Here is a 23,753-nt window from a genome sequence, read left to right as displayed (position 1 = left end):
CCCTTCATCACGTGACAGCTCCACACTGCCCCAAGCGGGTGCATGCCCTTCGTCACGTGACAGCCCCACACTGCCCACGCGGGTGCACGCCCTTCGTCACGTGACAGCCCCACACTGCCCACGCAGGTGCACGCCCTTCGTCACGTGACAGCTCCACACTGGCGCTGGCGTTCTATCGTTCCTTCTGCACCCCACACTGTGAAGTGCAGGGCCCCTGGGCATGGAGGAGGCTGGGGTGCGATCAGAGGGCCACCGCTGTGCCCAGCTGACAAAGCCCGCCCAGCCTGGCCGGAGCCGAGGAGCTGCCTACCGACCCCGCAGCCCCCACGCAGTGCCGACGGAAACGCCAGAGCAAACTCAGGCTCTGAACCTCACCTCAGCTCTAGGACCACTTGGCTTCTACTCTGCTCATAAGTTAACATCCATTTTATGCTTACTCGATCTTCCAACAGTTGGCACGGTGAGGGCACAGGTCCTCATTCTACAGACAAAAGCCTAAGCAGCGGCAGGCATCTGCTCTGGGCTCTGCCTTCCTGTGCCAGCTACCGTTTCTCAGCCAGCCTTTCTTTCCACTGTCCACACAGCCCACTGGCTTGCTGGGGCGACAGAGAACAGGCTCCCCGGTGGCAGGTGGCAGGGTCACAGGGTCACCCAGCCTGCTATCCCCAACAAGCTGGGTTGCTGGGGGTCCAAGTGTCCTCCCCCTATGGGCTTGTTCAAAGAGGAGAGCACCCCTTCTTGGGAGGGGATGTCCCAAACTTTCTGCTCACCTTGAAAAGTGTGAAAACCGCTCAGAAATGGAAGAAAAATTCAGTTCAAATCCCCTTCTCAAAATGCTGCTGCAATGTTTTACTTACTTGCAAGCAGTTTATGGAAGCGCAAGGTGTTAGTTTAAAATGTTTGTGTGCCCATTTCAAATGCCCCAGCAGTGCCCCCTCCTTGCACAGAAACATGGCCAGCAGGCACACAGCCCAGGGGCCCCATCAATGACAGCCACACTCAGATGGCCACAGCACAGCAGGACACAGGGCAGGACGAGGGAGGTGGCAGGATTCCAGCCCGAAGAGCAGAGCCACCAGGGCAACAATAGCTTCCTCCCGCCCGGCCCGCCCTGTCCCCATCCTCACTGCATCTGCCAACACCGCCCTCCCAAACTAGAACCCAGAGCGCCGGCCTGCGCCCACAGGACTTCCAGCCTCAGAGACGCCGAGCTGGGGCCTCAGGCGTTTCCGACTCTCCAGGGACTCTGAGCTCCCCGACGTACAGCCAGTCTCAGTCTCTACCTCCATCTGGCCAAAAGGGAACTCATGGGAACTGAAGCTGTCACCTCCCGGGTGTGCGCGTGTGCGAGCCATGGCTGGGCAGTGTCGTCGGCATTTACAAACATAGTTGGCCTCTATAGCCACAATTCCGTATCTGTGGATTCAACCAACCACAGACTGAAAACAGTCAAGAAAAATCATGACTGTACTGAACATGTACAGGTTTTTTCCTTCCCTAAACAGTGTAACAACTGCGCACAGCGCATTTACACTGTTATTTTAACAGTATTCTGTATCAGCGCAGTATAATCTAGAGAGAAGTTAAGAGCACAGAAGAATGTACAGGTTATATACTAATGCCACACAATTTTATGAGGGACTCAAGCATCTGTGGACTTTGCAGCCTGTGAAAACTTCTGAACCTGAGCCTGTGGGAGGCTGAGGGACCACCGCATACCTCTGAAATGCAAAATTCAAGCAAGTACGCCTGTTTTGAAATGTGGCCCTTCAAATGCTGTTGGGGGTCTTTAATGAATTTGATCAAAGGTTTACCGTGCTGCGCTTCCCAGTTTAATTAAGCCGGCACTGGTCTTTTTAGAACACTGAAAGAAAAACGAGGATGCTTCTTACTGACTTTGTACGGCTTCCCCCTCCTCCCGACAATGCCGGCTCACACCGGCCGCGAAGCCTTCGGGAGGAGGTGATGAAGAGCTGTGCGGCCGCCCGCTCCTTACCACGACAGATGCACTACGTCCTGGCCACCCTGATGGGGCCTGGCCACCGAGTCCTCTCATTAAACACCGAGGAGCAGCGTACGGGCCCAGTCGGCCACTTGCACGAGGGGCCTCTGGAAGGCACAGTAGCCTACTCCCACAGGGCGGGGCGCACACTCAGCAGTCGGAGGAAAAAGATCTTGTACACAGGACTGCAAGCAACTCTGTCTCTATCATTACTGGGTTAAACAACTCCGCTCCGCCGGGGACTGGGGTCACCCTCCAGCTGCTGAGACAGCCCGGTGTCTGGTGCTCACAGCACGGACATCCTGCGCGAAGGAAGCGTGCCTGGCCTGCTGCAAACTGGAAATGCCCTAGGCAGCGCTGGTGAACCTACCGCCCTCGGCCTCTGAAGACTGCGCACCAGGAGTCCTTTGCCTGGATGCTTGGCTGGGAGGTGGGGGTCCTTCCCTGGCCATGGCTCACGGCTCTTCAGTGCTGAGGCCTCGGGCAGCACAGCTGGAGAAGGTCTTAGCCTGCGTCTCTGCTCGGGAGAGCCTGGCTCCGGGAACCCTGGGGACTGGCTGTGCCTCCCCTCCACGTGGCTTGAGACACCCACCTCCAGATCCCTACCAGCAGCAATACCGACACTCAGGGGGTTCCCCCAGAACACCACTGGTGATAAAACAAGTGGATTTCCGTGCCACCCAATTTTGTATGCTGTTACCTTAGAAACCCCCCTCAATTTAATTTATTTCAGCCTGCCTTCCACAGGGCACAGTTACCTTGGGGTTGGTTCGCTGCTGCAGCCTCCTTTCCTCCCGCTCTCTCTGCAGCCGCTCGAACTCTTCCCTGATCTCAGCCGGAGTTCGCCTCCTCTCCACAACCTATGGGGGAACCAGAGCCAGATGAGGACCGCGGCACCAAGGAAAACACCTCCCCCAGACCTGGAGGGAGGAGGGGAGCACGGCTCTCCAGCAGCCTCCGCCCGCCCGCCCGCCCGCCCGTGCGTCCCTGGCTCCTGTAACCCTCCACGTCTTTCTTCATTCTAGAGCCTTCCCTCTGAGGCTGCAGGACTCTTACAGCGAGAAGCCCACAGCTTCCATTTCCCAGCGAGTCCCAGGTCCCAGCCAGACACCGTGAGCAGAGGCACCGCTGAACACCTGGGTGGGCTTCCTGGACCACTGATCTCCAGCACCAGTGGTGTCCTAGCACCGCAGGACCCTTCTCGTGCACTGTGCCAGGACCCTCGGCACAGCCATGCAGTGACACTTTTGTCTCAGTCCAATGACATCGAGGGACCGAACGGTAGACTATGTACAACTCCGGGGTGTGCAAGGGTGTCACGACACCTGTCTCAGCTCACAAGAAGAAAACCCAGCTAGGCTGCCAGGAGCTGGGGGTGGGGTGGGAAGACGGGAGAAGGGCAGGGGCCCCACCTGAGACAGGACAGGGGGCAGAAAGGCGGAAAGTGGTGACGCCTCCTCTACCACGAGCAGGCAAGAGGTGGCCAAGGACAGGCCCCGAAATATGTTCCTCTGTGGGAACAACACAGGAAGTGTGAGACGCTGCTGGGAGCATTTCTAACATGACGGACGATGAGGGAAAGCTACCGGGAAATTCCAAAACAATACAGGCACAAACCCCAGACAAAACAAAACGAGTCGCAAAAACCGAACACCAACAAAACCAGGACCGAAAGATTCCCACTTTACCCGCATTCCCTCTTCTCACAGGCTTGGATTTTTGGTCTCTTCCTAAAACCCTTCTTTGCATGTATGTTTGCATGTTCGTGGGTACCTAAATACCTTGACCATGTGCTCATAATTACATTTTTTTACAACCTGATTTTAATTTTATTTATTTATTTATTGGTACCAGGAATTGAACCCACGACTGCACGCTTGCCAGGCAGGCGCTGTGCCACTGAGCTATATCCCTGGCTCTTGATTTTAGTTTTAACAACAGAAAAATAGTTACCTATCCAAGTAGAAAAAAATAAAGAGAACAGTGTTTTCTCCTCAGATAAAACAATATAAATCAATAATTACTGAAAAGGAACTGATTCTTTTTAAGGTATCTTTACAATGACAAAGCTCGTTAAAATCACCCATGAGAAATGGAAAGGCCTAGAGAAGGCGTGAGAGTGACCGCCCTCCTGGACTCACAAGAAACCCCAGGCACACCTCCCCGGCGGCAAGCTCCTGCCCCAGCTCACGGGCACTGAGGGCACCGAGCCTGTTTGGGGTGCATTTGCTGCCTCCAGGCAGAAGCCAGGTATGGCTTTCAGGGTTCCCAACACCTTCTCAGCCTCCTGTCAGCCTCTCCTTCACCCAAAGAAAAGAAAAACAGGAGCTTGAGGGAGTCGGCGGGGTCCGCCGGGTGGTGAGGAGGCCTGGCTGGGTGGGCACCGCGGCCACAGACCTCTGCGCCTAGTTGGTGGGGCACACATGCTCTGGACCGGGCCGGAACCAAGGCACCTGGGAGCCACCGCTCCTGAGCTCAGCAGCTCTCACAGAAAGCAATCAGGCATACAGCACCCTGTAAGCACCAGACAGGGTCCCTGCCTCTTGCGAGCAGCGTGTCCTGCAGCAGAGAATCTGCACCCATGCTGCGCACCCGACCACCACCTTGAGGCCCATCCCGGTGTGGCCAGGAAGAGCAGCTTTATGGATGGGGGTCAGGACACTGGCAGAGGCAGGTGGCAAACTGAGAGTCAGAAGCCTACGCTCTCTCTCTGATGTGGCGTTACTGCTGGGTGACTTCCGGGAAGTCACCTCTAAGCTGTGTGCTGTGAAAAGAGGACAAACCACACAATTCTGAAGGGGTCACCTGGACTGAAAATTCTACGATTCCACTCAGTCAACTTTTAATTTCAGAACAACTTCATATAAATATTTAAAACTTCAGAAAGCAGGGAAAGTTCTAGTATACCAGCCACCCAGGTTTCCTTGAATGTTAACGTTTACATAACCAGCGAATGCCAATCAGATCTAAGAGGTCAACATCAGTATTTTTCAGATTTTTTTTTTTTTTTGTCTTTTTGGACAGGGTCTCACTATGCAGTTCAGGTTGGCCTTGAGCTCACTTTGTAGCGCAGGCTGGTCTCGAACTTGCAAAGATCAATCCTCCTGCCTCAGCCTCCCGAGTGCTGGGATTACAGGCACGTGCCCTCACACCCTGCTCAGACTTTTCAGATTCTACTTGATTTTTCCTCCTAACATCTTTTCTCGGTGTCAGGATCCAATCTGAGATATCCCTCACATTCCCTTCCTTTCATCTGCAGTGTGGCTTCTGTCTTTCCTTACTTCTCACGGTCTCGACTGTATCAGAGCCCTGAATGTAGAGGGGGGTTTCTTAGGCACTGCAAGACTGATGTCAAAGACAGGGAAAAGTGGAATAAGGACAATGCACATCTGACAGAGCTGATTATGTGGTTTCTGCTCCCCTTGCCAGCCTGCAGCAGAGTCAACACCATCAAGAGTATTCACAGTTCAGATGGATTTTTGTCATTCTGAAGAAAACACGAATTTCCCTTTCAACATTCACACAAACATTAACTTAACTCCAAGAGCTTAACGCGGCTGATTTTAGAAGCTGGGAATGGTTACATCTCATTCCTTTGGAATTCTGCCAGTTAATGAGAGTCTCTTGAAGGTTTTTTTAAAAAAAGTGAAAACTTAAACTAATGAGCAAAAACAGGGCCAGTATTTTATACAAACTAAAGCAGCACCAGCATTACCTCCAGTGTCCACCATCACACAGCGGAGATATGACGAGTGCTTTGAGGCCTCTGGCGTGAAGGCCTTTCAGACATGTGGCATGCCCACAATGCCCTTCAGCCTTCGCTAACTACCCATACGTTTAGTGTAACAAATAGGTGGCAAAGTCTAGCAGCCCAACCATACCAGCAACAGGATGAAAGGAACAGCGCGTCCCGTCTGGGGGGAAGCTACCGCTGTGCGTCATAAACAGTCCACCGAGTGGAGGGGTCTGTGGCAAGGTGCTGGGGCGTGGGGAGCTTTCGCCTTTAAGTACAGACATCAGGCCGCCCTCCTGCCGCACGTTAAGCACTGCCAGCGTGTGGGGTCTGTCTTCACATCCTCCTCCTCGGAGGCATTTTTATCTGGCAGTGACGGTTTCATATCAGTATGAAAAAGGCCAATTCTGACCCACCACAACCTTATTTCCTGAAAGTAATCTACTAAAAGATAGGAATGTAAAGTCTATCCCATTCACCACCTGGGAATACCTACACATTTCTTTTCTTCTGTGTCTTCTGTTAACAGCGTGTACTGGTGTACAGATGACTGGTTTCATGACATTACAGTCATTTGTACACGCACAAAACATGTTTTGATTGTTTTCCTCTCTCCCAGTACCCCCATGCTAGGTATTCCCAGTCACTGCTGTCTGGGTAGCTTTGCTTCACTTCTAGAGGGAGCTAATCTGGGCTGTGAGCGGAAATCAGGCAGTATCTCACTGGAAGACCCCGCGCTCCCAGAGAGCGGGACAGTGCTGCCAGGCACTAACCCTGAGGCTGCTTGGTAGGAACATGGACCACGCCGACAGTTCTGGGCGATTCCAAGTGCCGCACTGAAAACATGTCACCAAGCCATGTCTTCAACCAGGGGACTTTAAAGTGGTATGTGAAGTGTGAGGAAAAATTTGTAAAGAAAACAGTATCCATTTTCCTTTTTGGATAAAAACAAAGACCAAACTGCTAGACTTAACACTGAGCTATAATGAACTAAGGCAACCCAAAGCACTGCTATTTCCATCAAGTCAGAGGCCGCAAACCAACTGCCCAGGGAGCCAGGCGGGGCAGGTGCAGTGACAGTGTGGGGAAAGGGGCCAGGCGCGGAGCCCAGTGTGAAGGACTGCGTGCGGGGCCTAGGTCAGTCACACACAACTGGGGCTTCACGGCGAGAAGCGTGGGTCCTCACAGTCTCCCCAGTGCGCAGCAATCCACACATGGCTCCAGGTAGGACGTGGCCACAGCCAGCAGCGCACCTCAGGAGGGCAAGGGCCACAGCCCGCTCCGCTTCCCTCCACCGTGCCCCGCAGGCCGTTAGCAGGCGCTCAGGCTAGAATCACGAGCGACACGCACACGCACACACAGGACTACACAGCCACAGAATTTCGAGGGAAATCAATGATCAAAGGGAAAAAACCCAAGAGGCAATTTAGTGTTATTAACTAATACCCTGCCAAGATGTCTTGGGGATCAAAATGAAGTCGCTTTCATGACATTATGTATAAAAGCACCTATATCCCTGCAGTACTTTAAAGTTCTACGTAATTCTTATGTTCGTCTATTCCATCCTTACATCTTCGCCTCTCAGCACAAAGCAGCCACGACTCACCCAGGGCTCTAGACGCTGTCAGCGGCAGAGAAAGGAAACTGCATAGAGGCCCCTGGGTTTCTGTAGCGCGTTCCCACAGCACGGGCCGCCCAGGGCCACCTACTCCACAGACATGCTCGCCTGCTTTGTCTCGCTCCTTACATTAGCAGTGTTCTGGTATACAGTACCAACCAGAGGCACTGCGCGATTCTCAACTGTGCTCTGCAACATTCCCAAGAGGAGCACTCCCTAAACAGCCTTCACAAGGAAGGAGGAGGGGGCACGGGCGGCAGAGAGCAGAAGCCAGCAAGCGTGGACAGTCGCAGCCTGGGAGCAGTCATCTCGCCTCAGTTCCCCGACCCACCGCTCCCACGCAGGGCCCAGGGTTCAGCCTCCCAGGCAAAGCCCGTTCTAGAATTCAACCTTGCACACACAAACACAAGGCGAGGCAAGGAAAGCCAGTGTCTCAAATATTCCCAAGAACAGGCTGCAGGGCCGCAGGTTACGTAGCTGTTTAGCAACTTCTCTGGGGCACCAGGCGACACCTGGAACAGGTTCTCTTACCTCCCATCCTTCCATTTCCAGTCCTCGCTTCCCATATATATCATAGATGGCCCTGGTTTGGGGGTCACTAAGCACTGCAATTAAAAAAAATCAAACATGTCACAAAGTTCAAAATGCACCTTTCAGTCCCCCCTGAGAACACCGGCTACGATGTCACTGGGTAAATTCGTCTTTCTCTTCCTGCACCATCGCAGCCTCTGGGAGGCGCTCTTCCTTTCCTAGGTGTCTGTCCTCCCGCCTGCTGTGGGCTCCAACCCAGGAGGTGGCTGCAAATTTGCAGGTGCTGCCAATGAGCAAAGTCAGCCTCCCAGGGCCCACGCTCCTCCTAGGACTGCTTGGAATCTGCACCGCCTCTCGCGCCACTGAAGGACCCTGCGCTTCAAAATGCACAGCACAGGACGCACACTGACTTGGCAGTCCATTCCAGTTTTCAGCAAAAAATCTGACTGATTAGTGTTACTAACTCCTAAGGCAGTGTACATCCTGTGTGTGTGTGTGTGCGAGCGCGCGCGCGCATGTGTGTATACACACCCTCTTTATCTGCAAATCATTTAAAAATACAAGGTTGTTGGCCACATCATCTAAAATACGTAACAAAAGGGCTTCTGGTAAGGGCAGGAGTTATTCAAAGGCTATGCAAACTGAGTGGGAAAGCCAGCAGCAGTCACTCTCTCTCTCCCCTACTCCTTTCTATTCAGGACCTCTGCATCTTCCCCTGAGAGCTCCCATATATTTTTAGGCCTAATTAAAAAAAGACACAAATGAGTCTATCCATATTCAAATCCAGTGGGGAAAAGGAAATGCTGACCACTGGAAAATGTGAGGGCCAAACTTCTTGAGTTCATCCCCAGGATTTAATAAGGAAGTATCTGGTCACGGGTTTACTTCTCTCTCTGTTTCGGTGAAACGCTGGGGCCAGGGCCGCCGCCGCAGCATCCTCACAACCACTGGTAGGTTTCCCCGTTAGCTGTCCCCATCGCCAAGTCCACAGGCAAGCTATGCGGGTCCTTTAGACAGCAGCAAACTAATGCGGCCTTGTAGACCACGGAATACAATAACAGGATGCCTTTTGACCGCAGCCACGTAAGTGGTGTGAACAGTTAAATTTGGTGACGAGACCACACTGGCGGCTTCTTGCCCGACTCTCACTGTAATTAACATTCAAGTTCTTGGTAGAACTGTAATGTGAACAACAGCATTCCTTACTGCGTCTACAGGGGGAAGTCACAGTAGTTATGTAACGAAATGCATTATTATGTCGTTTTGGTCTCAGGGAGCGAATCACCAGATGGTTTTACAATGAACCACTTCTCTTACTTGATATGTACCCTAAGAGTGAGTTAATGTATTTGTTGTTTTCTAATTTTTAAATTATGGTGAAATAGATACAACTTTCCTTTTTTCTCGTGGGTATCAGGAATGGAACTCAGTACCTCATGCCTGCCAGGCAGGTGCTGCGCCACTGAGCTATACGCCTGGCCCACAACTTTCCATTTTACAATGTACAATTCATTTGGGCATGGCAGCACGGGCCTGCAAGCCCACCGCTCAGGGGGCTGGGGCAGGAGGATCACTGTGAGTTCGAGGCCAGCCTGGCCTACACAGTGAGGCCTTGTCTCAAAAAGAAAAAAAAAGGGTACAATTCAGCAGCACGAAGCATTTACAGTGCTGTGTAATCATCATCACTATCTATTCTGAGTACTTTTCATCATCTTCAAAAGATGAACTGTATCTATTAGTGACTTTATAAGCAAATATATATATACAAACATATAAACAAGTACATATTTTATAAACAAATATATCACAATTTTTCTTTGTGATATATGTAAGATGTGAGTCTAAAAATCTTAATTACTTGGTTCTATTTCCTATTAGCGGTCTTCTGAACATTACTTTCTTTTGTAAGAATCTTCACTGAATGCTACAGAAACAATAAAATTGTCATCAGATAAAAAAACGTCCTTGTAGCTTCTCACAAAGGAGAGAACAAAGACAGCTTCTCTGTACCGATCCGTTTTTCCCTCTCCGAGTTCCCTTCAGAAGAAAGCGCAGACGATTTAAACTGGAGTATTCCCCTACAGTCCAGACCCCAGCCCATTACTTCAGCCGGACTCTCATTTTCTACTTACTGGACACATATTGATTTCCAAAGCAAAATACTACTCTTTCAAAGGACCCTGTCAGTAAGAACTACTCAACTAGCCACTTCTTTTATACACCTCTAAGGACTCTCTTTTTCTGCTCTCTACAAATCAAGTCTCTTAAAAATCGAGTATCTGCTACCCCGTGCTTCTGTGAGGCCGAGCCCTCCGCTGACCTTCATAAGCCTGGTGAACGAGGTTAAACAGCCGTTCTGCTTGTGATTTGAGCTCCGGGTCTCTGTGCTTGTCTGGATGGTAAAGCATACACAGCCTGCGGTAGGCAGCTTTTAGCTCTTCAGAAGAGGCCTAAAGAAAGAAAAATTCAATTAGAGAGCAATCAATGGTACTTACACATTATCATCATCAGAATCAGCCTTGAAATGGGAACCCGTCAGCCATATTCCAACATGTTTGTTCTCTCCATCCAGGATATAATGAAGTTATGCTTTATTACCTCAATAAGGCTTCTTTTCTCCACAATTAATAAAGTGATCAATTATGTACATCAATAGCGACTGTGTTTTGCTAGGGCACACTGCTGTCAGATGGAACGAAAGCCTCCGTGTCTGCATGGGCCCACTGCGCTCTGAGCTGGAGCTAAAATGCCACAGGGACCTGCTTCCCCTTAACCCAAGTTATCGGACGGAAATCACGTCTGGGAATATGTTCAAAAGGAAGAATCTGGGGCCATCAGACAGCAATGACAGCTGCTGCGGTGGTTTTGACAAAGAACACTGAAAGCGTATTAATGCTAGAACACCAGAGGCTGCACCATAAAAGCACACACACCTGGCTTTCCAGCTGATTCCAAAAGTGGCAAACACGCCTTCCTACCCCCACTAAGGCTCCTTCCCAACACGTAACCCTCCCTTCCGGTGGCCAACCAGAGGGGGTACGCAGCAAGGGCCACAAGAACTGTCCTCTCCTTGGCCTCCTCGCCCGCCATCACTGAGGTCACAGCCACAGCCTCGAGGCGCCAGTGCAGCCCACTCAGACGTGAGGTCCACGTGGGAGCCCCGTGCCGGCCGCGCTGGCCTCAAGGACCCCTTCCGGCCGTCGGAAGCGATGCTGCCACTGCAAGCACAGAGGAGAGGACGACCCATGGAGTGAACAGCAGCTCACTCTGGGCGCAGCCCCAGCATCTCGACAAGTGCAGCACGTATGTGGGTCACTGAGCGATCAGCCATCTGGGTGGAAGGGAGAATGGGCCCGGTCCCCAGGGAGGCCACCCGGGGGGACCAGGCAGTGCTCTAGGATCACGTCCTGGTACGTGGATCCACAGGGACAGAACGAACCCAGGCACCAAAGTTACCAAGGAAAATACTACACTATTTCTCTAAAATTTCCACAATTTTCAGTATCTTCCCATTCCAGGACTAATGAATCTTTTTCTACCCCACAACCCCCTGTGCCTTAGTTCTATTCTTTTGACATGAAACTGACCTATTTCCTACAGCACCATGTCACTCAGAATCTAGAGGGCCAGGAGATGTGTGTGAGTTTAGCAGAGGTTCTCAGGTCAAATTCTGAAGACTGCAAAGAGGGAGATCATAAAGGGGATTCCAAGGACACAGAGAGGACAAGTGGCCTGCCAGACCCGTGTGCCCAAAAGGCTGCGGTGGGGTCCGCTCCGCGCCCTTGGCACCTCCTCCCCTCTGTCTGAGCCCCAGCCTGCTGGGCTTGCTACTCAGCAAAGCTGCGGGAGACCAAGCCAGGCACCTGGCCCTCGGGCCCGGCCAGAAAGCTTCGCTGCTTTCCATCAGGAGCTCCTCGAAGGATCCCATCAGCTGCCCATTGGGAAGGGTCCAGGATCCTGGGAGGGAGTGGACTCCTGCCCCTCCCACCTGATCGCCCCCTCCGTCTTCTCCTTGGGTGGCCTCTGGGAACGATGCTACTGAACACTTTGTAGTTACGCCTCTCCCTCCCTGCCCACCGGGTTAGCCGTGTGATTTACTCTGTGGCTACACACTGACCTTCCATTTCAGTGGCTGAGAACGAGGGCTCTCGAGTCAAAGGGCCCGTGTTTGGGTATCAGATCTGTCACTTCTGAGCTTTTTGACTCTGGGCAGGTGACCTTCTGATCTTTAGCTTTCTCCTCTGAAAAGGGACAACACACCTCCCAGGGACAATGTGGGAATGAAGCCACCAGTGACTTTAAAGTACTTCACATGTAGCAAAAGCTTACAAATTGCAGCCTTTTCCTGTTTTTTTTTTGAGACAGGGCCTTGCTGTGTGGTCCAGACTGGCCTTGAGCTCTGTGTAACCTACACTGCCCCGGACCTTGTGGCGGGTGATCCTCCTGCCTCAGCCTCTAGAGGAGAGTACTGGAATTACAGGTGTGCGCCACCACATCCGGCTACAGCTCTTTCCAATCCTTCTGTCTCATCTGAAGACTGGCAGACAGTGCTCTCTCTCCCTGTTGCAAGGTGGAAGGCAGTGACTGCACGTGCAAGAGCTCAGCCACACCTGACACACAGCAGGGAAGAGCCACCCCTGGGACCATCGCTGTCACAACTGAGCTCCACCTTTCTGGCTGCACTGGGACACTTGAGCGCCCCGCAGCTCGGCAGCAGCCTTCACGTGAGGCCGTCCGTCCTGTGTCCTGTGTGTGTAGGACACCGGCGCTTTTCCGCCCTCATTCTGCATCACAAGAGCACAAGGCTCCCTGGGAGAGACGGAGCTGCGGCTGGGCGCTCTCTCCTCCTTCGGTCACAGGCGCCTCCGGGACGGGACGGTGCTCACCGTGCAGTGCCCTTCCCGCCACGCCTCCAACACCTATGAGCGAGCGCCAAGCCCGGGCGCCTGAGGCGTAAATAACACCGAGTAATGGGAAAATAAAGTACATTTTCTCCTAGTCAGTTTGGGCATGTGAGGGTGTAAACGGAGCCTGCTTGCTCCTACACAGCACTTACAAGTTATTTTCTTCCTGCAGATTTCAATTGTTTTTCTCCTGTAGCTTATAAAAGTTAGAAGCATAAAATTAGATGGATTTGAGTGACTCCAGGTTAAGGTGCTATTTCCTGGGTATTAGAATGAACGCAGACGACAAGGAAGCAGAATATCTAGCCTGCAAGACCTTTAGTCATATTAATAAATGGCTTAATGTGCTATTGATTAAGTAATGGAAATGAGAAGTTTCATTTTTAATAAATATCACATTCAATAAAAGGTTAGATGAGGCCTTTCATCACGAGTGAATAGCTAAGGTCACTGGTTCGATATTTCATAAATGATAACCTTTCCACTATCATAAAAATATCGGTATCATTTCAAAGTGTAATGAGATATCATTAAAAATGATACCTAAAGTTACATACTTACTTCTACATTTCTGTAATAAAATTAAGAGAGGTATCAAGGTGTAAGTCTGAAAAGTTCTATCGTCTTAATCATCTGGTTTTATACTCCCTGGACAGACAGACCTTGTGTGAGGTCCCAAATGAGGTCTCTACAGATTTTGAAAGACTGACACCACACAAAGTACCAGCCCTGCCACACAGCATGAAGTTAGATATCAATTACAAAAAACTAGGAAATATATAAATTTGTGGAAATTAAACCATACACTCTTAACCAGTCGATTCAAGAAGAAATCACAAAGGAAATTAAAAAATACTTGGAGACAAATGGAAACAAGAAGGCAAAATGCCAAAAGGAGAGGAAACCAAAGCCACCCCACCAGCCTGGGCCAGCCGCGGAGGCACCTCAGCGGCAGGACGCACGCTCGCCCGCGCGAGGCCTGGGTCTGACCCCAGCGCCACAGAACAGCAGCACTGCGGGAAAGCGGTCAGACCCTAACCGTTCACCTACGGAGAGCAATGGCCTGCGCTCGCTCCTCGTCTCCTTGTGAAGGCTGGCCTAAGTGCTCCTTCCCACGTACTGCAAGGTGGAAGGCAGTGGATGCACGTGCAAGAGCTCAGCCACACCTGACACACAGCAGGGACGTAGCCTGGACCCCAGCGTGGAGATGTGATGGGGTGGGGGGTTGGGGGCTTCAGGGCGGGGGAGTGTCCTTGTGAAGGAGCTCCTGAGGGGCCTGGCTGTGCTCCAGCTTCCTGTGACCTTGCCCTCTGCACAGGCTTCCACTGTTGCCCGGCTGCAAGGCCTCCACCAGAGCGAGCGGGAGCCAGCACCAGGCCTGGAGCCCCCAAGCTGGAGTGAATAAGCCTCTTTAGAGAGCATCTTGCTCTGAGTACTCTGCTACAGTAATGGAAAACGACTAGTATCAGGAACTAGAAAAAGAACAACAGGGTACTTCCCAGGAAGTCACCCCTAGGAAACGGGAAGTCCAGATGGGTCTATGACTGGCATGGAGACCGAATTGGCAATCAAGACCTCTGCAGAGGAAACCTTACTAGGGACTCTTAAACACTTAAAAAAAGGAACTTGCAACAATTCTCAAACTTTTCCAAAACATTAAAGATGAGAGAATGCTTCCAAATTCACTCTGAGAGGTCAGTATTACCTGATACCAAAGCCCAAAGATTCCACAAAAAGAACCACAGACTAGTAGATGCAAAAATCCTGAAGAAAATACTAACAAAGTTCAGTAGCATGATAAAAAATTGTACCAAGGGATGAGCTGTGCGTAGTGGCATAGGCCTACAATCTCAGCACCTGGGAGGCTGAGGCAGGAGGACTGCTGCGAGTTTAAGGCCAGCCTGGGCTACAGAGTGAGTTCAAGGCCAGCCTGAACTACAAAGTGAGACTCTATCTCAAAAAAATCAAACCAAAACAAACAAAACTATACCCAAGTAAAAGTGAAATTATTCTTGGAATGCAAGGATAGCTCAACATATGAAAATAAATCAACATAATACATCATAGTAACAGAAAGAAATATTTAAAAACCCTGCATCATTTCAACTGGTGTGGAAAAAGCAATGGGCAAAATTTAAGACCCATTTGTGGTAAAAGTAGGAATTGAAGGAACTACTCTGACGTAACGAAAGTCATACATGAAAATCCCCAGTGAGTGCTAAAAGACTGAAAGCTTTTTTCTAAAATTGGGAACAACGCACAGATGTCTGTTTTTCAAACTTCAATTAAACAAAGTACTGCAAGTTCCAGCTAGAGCAATTAGGCAAGAAAAAGAAATAAAGGCCTCCAAGTTGTAAAGGAAGCAAAGTTACCTCTGTTCTCACAAAATTACCCCCTGTACACGGAGTCCTCTAACGATCTCTGTCTTTCTCTGTTTCTCTCTCATATAATGTTAGAACTTAAAAATGAATTTAGCATGGCAGGATACAAAGTCAACTCATGGAAACCACTGTTTTGTTCTGCTGGCACTGGAAATCGAACCGCTTCACACTGCACTACATTCTCTAGCCCTCCTTTCCCACTTAAAATTTGAGACAAAGGGTCTCACTAAGTCACCGTTACTGAGGCCGGGCTTGATTTTTTGATCCTTCTGCCTCAGCCTCCCAGAGTGCTGGGATTACAAGTGTGTGCCACCACGCCCACCTTAACTTGTGTTTTAAAACACTAATGATGAACAATCTAAGAAGGAAATCATTCCAGGTTAATATGCAAATACTACCCAAAGCAATCTACAGACTCATCACAATCCTTGTCATAATCCCAATGAAGCCTGGCCAAGAAGGAAAAGCTAGTCCTTGAACTCACATGGAACTGCAAGGGGCACCAAAAGGCCAAAGCAACCTTGAAAAACAACATACTTGGATAACTCAAATGTCTTTATGTCAAAACGTAGTAAGACAGATATGCAGACAGACTGGCCTTGAACTCCTCATGCCTCAGATCCCTGAGTGCTGGGACTACACAGGTGCACTGTGCCACACCTGGCTACCCTCACCCCTTTTGGTGCTGCAAGCTGAACCCAGAGTCTTTGTGCTTCGTGACAGAGATAGGGATTCCACGTTGCTAACTTGCCCAGGCTGGGTTTGAACTTATGACCTTCCTGCCTCGGCCTCCCAGTCAAATCTAACAACTGTTTTATTTTCTAACTTCTGCTATGATGTCACACCTAGGAAAGTCTCCCAACTCCAAATCCATGACACTAGCTTCCCTGAACAATCAAGCAATTGCAGAAGTCATTACATTTACACTTACTGAAATGCTGGCAAGGGAGACCATCTCTGCAACCGTCCCTATGTCTGGCACATGTTCAAACAGTCTCCTGCCACTGAGTCTTCTTATTTTTTTTGGTACTGGAGATTTAACCCAAGGGCTTTGCACTGAGCTACATCTCTAGCCATTTTTTATTATTCCATTCCATCCCACTCCATCCCATTCACTGACAGGGTTTTGCAAAGTCTCTGAAGTTGTCCCCCCTGGGTTTGAACTTTCAGTCCTCCTGCCTCAGCCTCCCCAAGTGCTGGGATCATGGGTGTGTGCCACTACACCCAGCTCTGCCTTCATTTCACCAGGCTAAAGCACGAAGCTGTCCGTCTGCAGGGCAGAACCGGCTTCATGACACTGTCAGACTGAGCTGCTGCCTTTTGCACCCGCTTTGCTCCTGAGCGAACGGGGCGCTTTCTCGAGGCTGCATGAGTTGTGCTCACACCACCGTCTGGCAGCCAACGGAAGGCACTATACGCATGCCTCGCATTTTCTAGAAAATTCTAAAGTGTAATTTTAGACTATAAATTAGAGTTTTCAGACAGGAAGTCAACTGGTTCCCAGTGTTCACAGTGTTCTTGGTGTCTCTGATGACACTTGGAATGACATTTAGATGTTGGTGACCTTCTGTCGTTATTGTCCGTTACAGCTATTTTGAAAATCCTTACGCTTTTCTTGAGCCTAACTGAAGCACAAGTATATTTCTATCTGTGTCTTGTTTTACAACAAAAATCTCTCAATTACTCGGCTTTAATTTCTAACGGAATATCAGGAGCCGTGAGCCACATAAACAGCTCTTTGGGACGCTCTGTAATTTAAGAACGTCAAGGGCCTAACACCAAAAAGCTTGTGAACAGCCGGACTGGACGATACCGTGGTGGCAAACCCCACACTCCACAGGTGTGTTTCCAGGTCCACTTCTGGCCAGCTCTGCTCTGCCTGGTGGTGTCCTCAGCCTGGGCTGACAGAACAGTCGCCCTTTGGAACCTCTGCCCATCACCACACCAGAGGGGAGAGCAGGAGACCTCTGGTTCCCACGGACATGTAGTTACACGTCACTCCACTCAGGCCACTGTCAGACCTGATCACAGGCTCACTGACCACAAGGGGGACCAAGAAGCGTGGGAGCAGCCGGCACGTGGTGTCCAGTCCTGCAACCACCACGCTCGTATTATTCACTTCAAGGCTCTGAAGGCTGAACACAGCTTGCAAGTCACAGCTTGGCCACCCTGAGTCCTTATGTTCCCTTAAGGAATACAGAAGCCACCCTGTTTTTGTTGCTGAAGCTTCTCATTTCAAACTCAAGAATTTCAGTAACTAAGTCTCCACAAACTATATTCTGCTGGATTTTGGGAAGTTTGCCTAATTACCACAATTGAAGATTCATTACTGTCCATATGTTCCACAATAATCTGATTAAAACAAACTGCATCAGCTAATAAAATCTGCACTTTTAAAAAAATGATACTTGGTGCTCATACGCTTTAAAGGGAAAAGCAGATTTCAGAGCTAATTAACACCAGGCCAGCAGGGCTGCTTTGTGCTGAGTAAGGGCGTTCCATGAGGGGAAGGGCGCGTGTTATCTGTGCCATTTAGGAGGCACTGCTTGTGCTAGGGACCAAAAAACAACCCCACAACCGGGCTTGGTAAAACATCTCTAACTTTATTTTGTAAAGGCTCCAATTATACGGCCTGGCATTCTACATGATAAATCCTTCTCATACACAGCCCTACCATGTTCTAACGCCACTCTCCTGCTGGAACTGATTACCAGAAGGAATAGCTCAGTTTTCAGTTTGGCAACCAGAGTAAGTCACCACCGGACTCTGCAGGCCTGTGAATATCGTGCTGGAACACATGGACACAGCCTGCCCCTTGCTGGGCCTGTCCTTGGTCATCTGGCACATAATGTCCTACCCAGACAGGGAGAGGAGAGGACCAGCGAGTGCGGACTCTTCAACCTGTGAGCTCACTGATGGTGGCCAGGCCCCAGGCAGCACTTGAGGCACAAAGGAAAAAGCACAGCCTTCTCCCCCTTCTGTTTACAAGCGGAACATCTTTGGGGGCCTTGAAATAAGATCCTGTACACGGGATTCATCTTCCATATTGAGAGACCCTAAAACGTATTTGGAATCATTCTACAATGCTAACCATGGCATAGTCTGTACTAATTTGTTCTGCCTGATCTCTGAATGAATATTTTAAGTAGAACAGGACTTAATAGTAAGACTGACCTTGTGGTGGATTAACTAACGGTCAATTTGCAACATCCAGTTGAACTGAACCAGCATGGTGCTGAGTGCAGAAGGCCCACCTGAGGATTGTTGCCAATAGCATAAAAGGAGAACTGGAGGGGAAGAGGGTGTGCTGTTGGTTTTCCTGGAGAAGCTTGTCAGGCTGGTTTTCCTGATATGAGCTCAGCTGTTCTAATCCATGGAGGAGTCCGAGTCCTCACTGTCACTGAGGATGGCTGTGGTTCTCCTCTGGGTAACCTCTGGTTCTTAGCTTGAGTGTCACTTCCTGGCTCCAGGGCAGATCCCCCAGCCTGCTAGCACAGATCCTTCATCCCGTTGGCGCAGACTTTCTAGCTCTCACCCCTGGCCTCTGGGCCTTCCCAGTGCACATTTGTGAAACAGACTTGCATGAGACATTCTTGTGGGCTCTTGCACGAGTCCACCTGGATTCGTGCAAGACACTGCCGTGGGACCCAGGCCCTCAGCTGGATTCTTCGAGTCTCTAATGCATGGAAAGATTTCCTGCACTCTTATGCATTATAAAGTAATCCTATAAATTTGGGGTGAACATTATAAAATAATCCTATAAATTATGTGTCCTGTATTTAACCTCTTCCCTTGTAAACTCTGATTACAACAAACTTGTATGTACTACAGAAACTCACTGTTTAACTGACACAAGAAAAACTACAAAAATGTATCTGATCCATCTGAAACATATTCTCTTTCACAAACATCATTTGTGGTGCGGATGCAAAAGATGATAAATGGGCAATCTTTTCTCAGTGCAATACAGAAACCTACGAGGAAGACGGTATGGACCGATGAGGCAGGGCCAGACTTGCAGGGGACAGCAGTGGCTATGTCTTCCGGCACCCAGTCTCCGACAGCTGGACTCTGGAGCCTGAACACCACAGTATGTGACTGAACTTGCTCTCTTCCTCTTGAACCTGATTTTAAACAATTTTTGTAAGTGAAAATTTAGATACTCCAAACTGAAAACTGAGAAATTCGTTTTCTATCAATCAGTTCCTCTAGAATTATTTGATTGCAAAAGTTGCAAGGTGCTCCAAGAATCTAAGTATTCCACAAAGCACAATGCAGCTAGATGGCGGGGAGGGCCAGTGAATGCGGACCTTCAATCCCTGAGCTCCCCGGCACCACCCCAGGTAGGAAAAAGAACACAAGATGGTCCCTGCCCCGAGGAGATCAGGAACTGGATGCCTGTCTTCCCAGCTAAATGGATTTAATTAAGCAATATAACCAGAAATGCTAACATTAAAGGCTGCAGAAAAAAGCTCAGGGCTACGAGAATAGAAAGAATAGACCCAAGCAGAACACAAAGGGTTGATTCTGATCTGCTCTAGGCATCCCAGAGGGGCTGGGGCATTTCAAGGGGGAAACACCCCAAGGAAACAGGCCGGAGTTGGGGAGACAAAACGCGGAACACTGATTATACACAGGCAAGAGTAAAGGGATAAGGAGGCAGTAAATGAATTTGGGCATCCATCCACCTGCGGTTCAGTCTGCGCAGTCTGCGCCGCCCGACAGCAGGCGTGCGCCTGAGAAACGCGCTGTGTCGCTGTGGACGGCACAGGGCACTGACACAGATGGAGCGGCCGCAGCGCCACCGGGAGCGGGCGTATCGCAGGACCCCCGTTTTACGTGCTGCTTCTGCGGTGTGACTGCACCTGTGATGCGCCAGCGCCGTGCGGGGCAATAATGGCAGAGCAGAGTGCAGAAGTGGAGCGCGTGGACGTCCTCTGGTGGAGGAGGAAGACCACCGCCACAAAGCAGGCAGAGCACTGGAAACACCTGACCACGCGGGACTTGCAAAAAGGAGGTACGTGAACCAAAATACACCGTAACAGAGCCAGAGAGGGTGTGGCGGCATGCCCATAACCCAACACTCTGGGAGGCTGAGATGGGCAGATTGTACGTTTCAGCCCAGCATGGACAATTTAGTGAGACCCTGTCTCCAATGTTTTGCATTTTTTTTCGGAGATAGGGTCTCACTCTGTGGTCCAGGCTAATCCTGCACTCACTTGTAAGCAATGGCGTGAGTCAGAGACCAACAGAGAGCACCGGGCTGTGTAAGGGCAACGTGGAATGAAAGTAGTGTGTGTGGGCACAGGCAGACAGCGCGAAAAGCCCGTCTGTGTGTCAGCACACAAGGGAGCCTTTTTATAGGGACGGGGCAAAGCGAGGCAGGGGCCTTAGGTGAAGAGGTCTGGGCAAAGCCAGGAGTGCAGCTCAGTGGCACAACATGGCCTGGCGAGTACGAGGACCTGAGTTCAATTCCTTTTTTAAAAAAAAAAAATAACAATTGAAACAAGGGATCTGGGCAAACATCCGTGTTTAAAGTTCTATCTGGTGCCTCAGTGGGCAAAGTCCTTAGGGTGTCCTGTGTAAACGTTTGGGTGACTTCATATGTCCTGGTGCTTGGACAATTCCATGCCCTATTTTATCTTTTTATGACATCCTGCGTTTGCCCAGGCAACAGCACCAGTGCTGAGTTGGGTTTTCTCTGAGACACTCTGCTGACAAACAGGTTAGGTGCTGGGAGAGTCATGTCCAAACTGAGCCCAATAACTACGGTGCCCAGGCTGGCCTTGAACTCATGGCAATCCTCCTGCCTCAGCCTCCTGAGTGCTGGGAACAGGCGTATGCCACCATACCCAGCTCCTGTTTCAAAATTAAAAAGGGCTGGGAATGTAGATCAGTGTTAAGGCCCTGGGTTTAATCTCTAGTACCATAAAAACTAAGTAAGTAGAAAATTAAAAAGGAAAAGGGAAAGGAAAAACAAACAATATGTTCAGTACTATTTGTTACTATGAATCTAATACAGCTAGGCTAAAATAGACAGAAACCAAAGGTGGAGCCAGGCATGGTGGTATATGCCTGTAATCCTGGCTACTTGGAAGGCTGAGGCAGGAGCATGGTGAGTTTGATGCCAGTCTCAGAGACTCAGCGAGATCCTGTCTTAAAGTGGCAGGGGATGTGAAGGCTCGGGCTTCGATCCCAGTTCCCCGACATAAACACAGGAACAAACTGAGAAGTCAAAGAGAACGGGTGAGGTGTTAAGGCGGTGGGGTCAGTGGCCACTTACAAGCTGGACAGAGATAAAGGCAGCAGTGTGGGGTGACTGATCCAGAGGACGCCCAAAGGGGTCAGTCCCTGAGAACTAAATGGAGAAGAGTCCACCCGGGGCCTTGCCCTGGATGAAGGGCTGGGAGAAGCCGAGGGGCAGCGGGGCTTGGGGAGACAGCGAACTTGAACACTTACTTTATTTGTACCCTGCCTTGTTCAAAAAGAATTTCAGACACCCAACAGATGAATACATACAACTTTAAAAAGGGGCACCTAAAAAGGGGGGCACATGTTTCAAAAGCTGAGGGTTTCAGGGTTACCGAAGGTATCACGGATGCACATGTACAGATGTCCACTAACAACGTAATTTCCCTGGATTCCCTCCCATTGAACGTGCCAGGATTCACAGACCACCTCTGGGCTGCAGTGAGTCCCTCGTCTTACAGCCCAATGCACTGAGCAAAAAGGTCACACGGCTGCCTACAATGGAAAAGGAAGTTTGCTTGCTCATGGATCCGTGACCTGAAAGCCGGCCAGAAGCTAGTAATTTGCATGGCCTGTCTTTAAATTGTTTGTGAAAGTGAAAGAAAACCTACAGAGAGAGACAGTGCAGATATATACAACATATATATATATACCAGATCAAGGACTCACCCAAAGGCTGCGTAGTTAATACGCTTTCCTTACTAACTTTTATGCTTACCATACTAATAAAAGTGCACTGGCATTTAAAGTAATAAGATGCATGGGACCGTGTAGGACTTGCAGGCCTCAGCAGTTACTTTTCACAAATGGTAAAAAGTGTTTTTTTTAAAGACAGGGTCTTGCTGTGCAGTTTGGACTGGCCTTGAACTCCAGGTGATCCTCCTGCCTCACCCTCCCAAGTGCTGGGATTACAGGCATGTGCCACCACGCCTGGCTTTAAAAGTGTTGTTTATGGAACAGTTCGGGGAGGTTAAGTGACCCGCTGGAAGGTCATATGAGCCCTGACGCCACAGACTGTGCTCCTTAAAGCCACCACCTTCACAGGGACCCTTCTGAGGAGCCCGCCACCTCTGGACATTTCCCACCACCGCCCGCAAATGCTCAGTGCTTAGTATGGAAGGTGCTGGCCCAGGCTGCTCCAGGCATCCTTCTCCAGACTCCTGAGCTCTAGCGTGCCTCCGCTGCGGCCAGCGCTCGGCAGACACTCAGGCTAGCGTGGCTGTGGAGGCCGGCCTCCTGTGGCCGGGTTAGGACTCTTCAATTGGAAAAGATAAGTGCTTAGGAGAGGATCAATCACATCGTGAGCCGGAAGAGCCCACGGGAGACTGCTCAAACAAATCCGAGTTTCTACAGGTGGGAATAAGCTTTGACCCCTAAGTAAATTCTGTTAACCTCGATTCCTGTTTAACCCAGAGTTAACTAGAAAACAAAACTCATAACACAATACCCCCAAGGTGGCAATATAAATCCTCAAAAAGAACTAGGCGATCAGCAATGACAGAATTCTTAATAACAATAATAGGCAGGAGATACATTATCTTCAAGGTTCAGAGGGCAAAGGAGAATCCTGTTCTTCAAAACAGATCTCTGCTGCTGACAGAACCATGAGAACAAACGGGCCGACTGGTGGAAATTCTGACGCCTCCTTAGAGGTCATTCCAAGGACTTGGGAGAAACCCCCCTACCGCTGTGCAGCTATATTTTTGTTACTCTTCCTGGCCAGGTTCGAATATTTGTTTGGTACCCTTGAGTCACACTCCTAAAAAGGCCAAGTCTCGAAGCAAGCTCTTGATCTCTTTTCCAACTTCTGAGTTCCATCAAAATTGACAGTTCCGGGCTGGGGATACAGCTCAGTGGCACAGTGCCTGTCTAGCAAGCTCAAGGTCCTGAGTTCAATTCCCAGTTCCAAAAAACAAAAGAAAAAAAAAAGATGGTTCCCATCCTTAAGATGGGAATTAATTAATTAAGAACTTACCTTATTTTCCCCTAAAAGCCTGACTTTGGGCTCTCCTCCACCTGCAGCCAGTCCATTCTGCAAACTCAAGCAGATTTCTTGTGGTTGATCTATTGGCCTGAGGCCTTACTGTGGAAGCAGTCTCAGCACCTGAAGATTGGGGGTCCTATTGTACCCCAAGACATATAGAAGTGGCTTCCACAAACAAGCTGAACAGGAACCCAGCTGCCAGGCTGTCCGTCCCGGGAAGTTGCCGCTCCCAGCTCTGAGCAGCTCTAGAGAGGCAGATTAATGTGTGCGCCCCCATTAGTAGCTTTAAAAAAGAGCAAAATTTTCAATGGCTGTCTTTCTTAGGAACGTGTGCTCTCTTAAAAAAAAAAA

At 49.9% G+C, this 23,753-nt stretch overlaps 1 protein-coding gene across 1 annotated transcript in view; it reads right to left on the bottom strand.

Moving 5' to 3' along the window:
- The window catches only part of Dnajc11 (DnaJ (Hsp40) homolog, subfamily C, member 11), a 52,095-nt gene that overhangs the window by 20,188 nt on the left and 8,154 nt on the right, over nucleotides 1-23,753 (bottom strand). The window contains exons 4-6 of the mRNA XM_013504143.1: nucleotides 10,205-10,334; nucleotides 7,885-7,958; nucleotides 2,761-2,862 (exon numbers count right to left, since the gene is read on the bottom strand). Of these exons, the coding sequence (XP_013359597.1) occupies nucleotides 2,761-2,862; nucleotides 7,885-7,958; nucleotides 10,205-10,334 (306 nt within the window). The remainder of the gene's footprint in view (nucleotides 1-2,760; nucleotides 2,863-7,884; nucleotides 7,959-10,204; nucleotides 10,335-23,753) is intronic.

The sequence above is a fragment of the Chinchilla lanigera genome, unplaced genomic scaffold (assembly GCF_000276665.1).
Source record: "Chinchilla lanigera isolate Chin_1 unplaced genomic scaffold, ChiLan1.0 scaffold00085, whole genome shotgun sequence".
In the NCBI taxonomy this organism is placed as follows: domain Eukaryota; kingdom Metazoa; phylum Chordata; class Mammalia; order Rodentia; family Chinchillidae; genus Chinchilla; species Chinchilla lanigera.
Note: the sequence above shows the minus strand (reverse complement) of the source record. Positions and strands in the feature narration are given on the sequence as shown.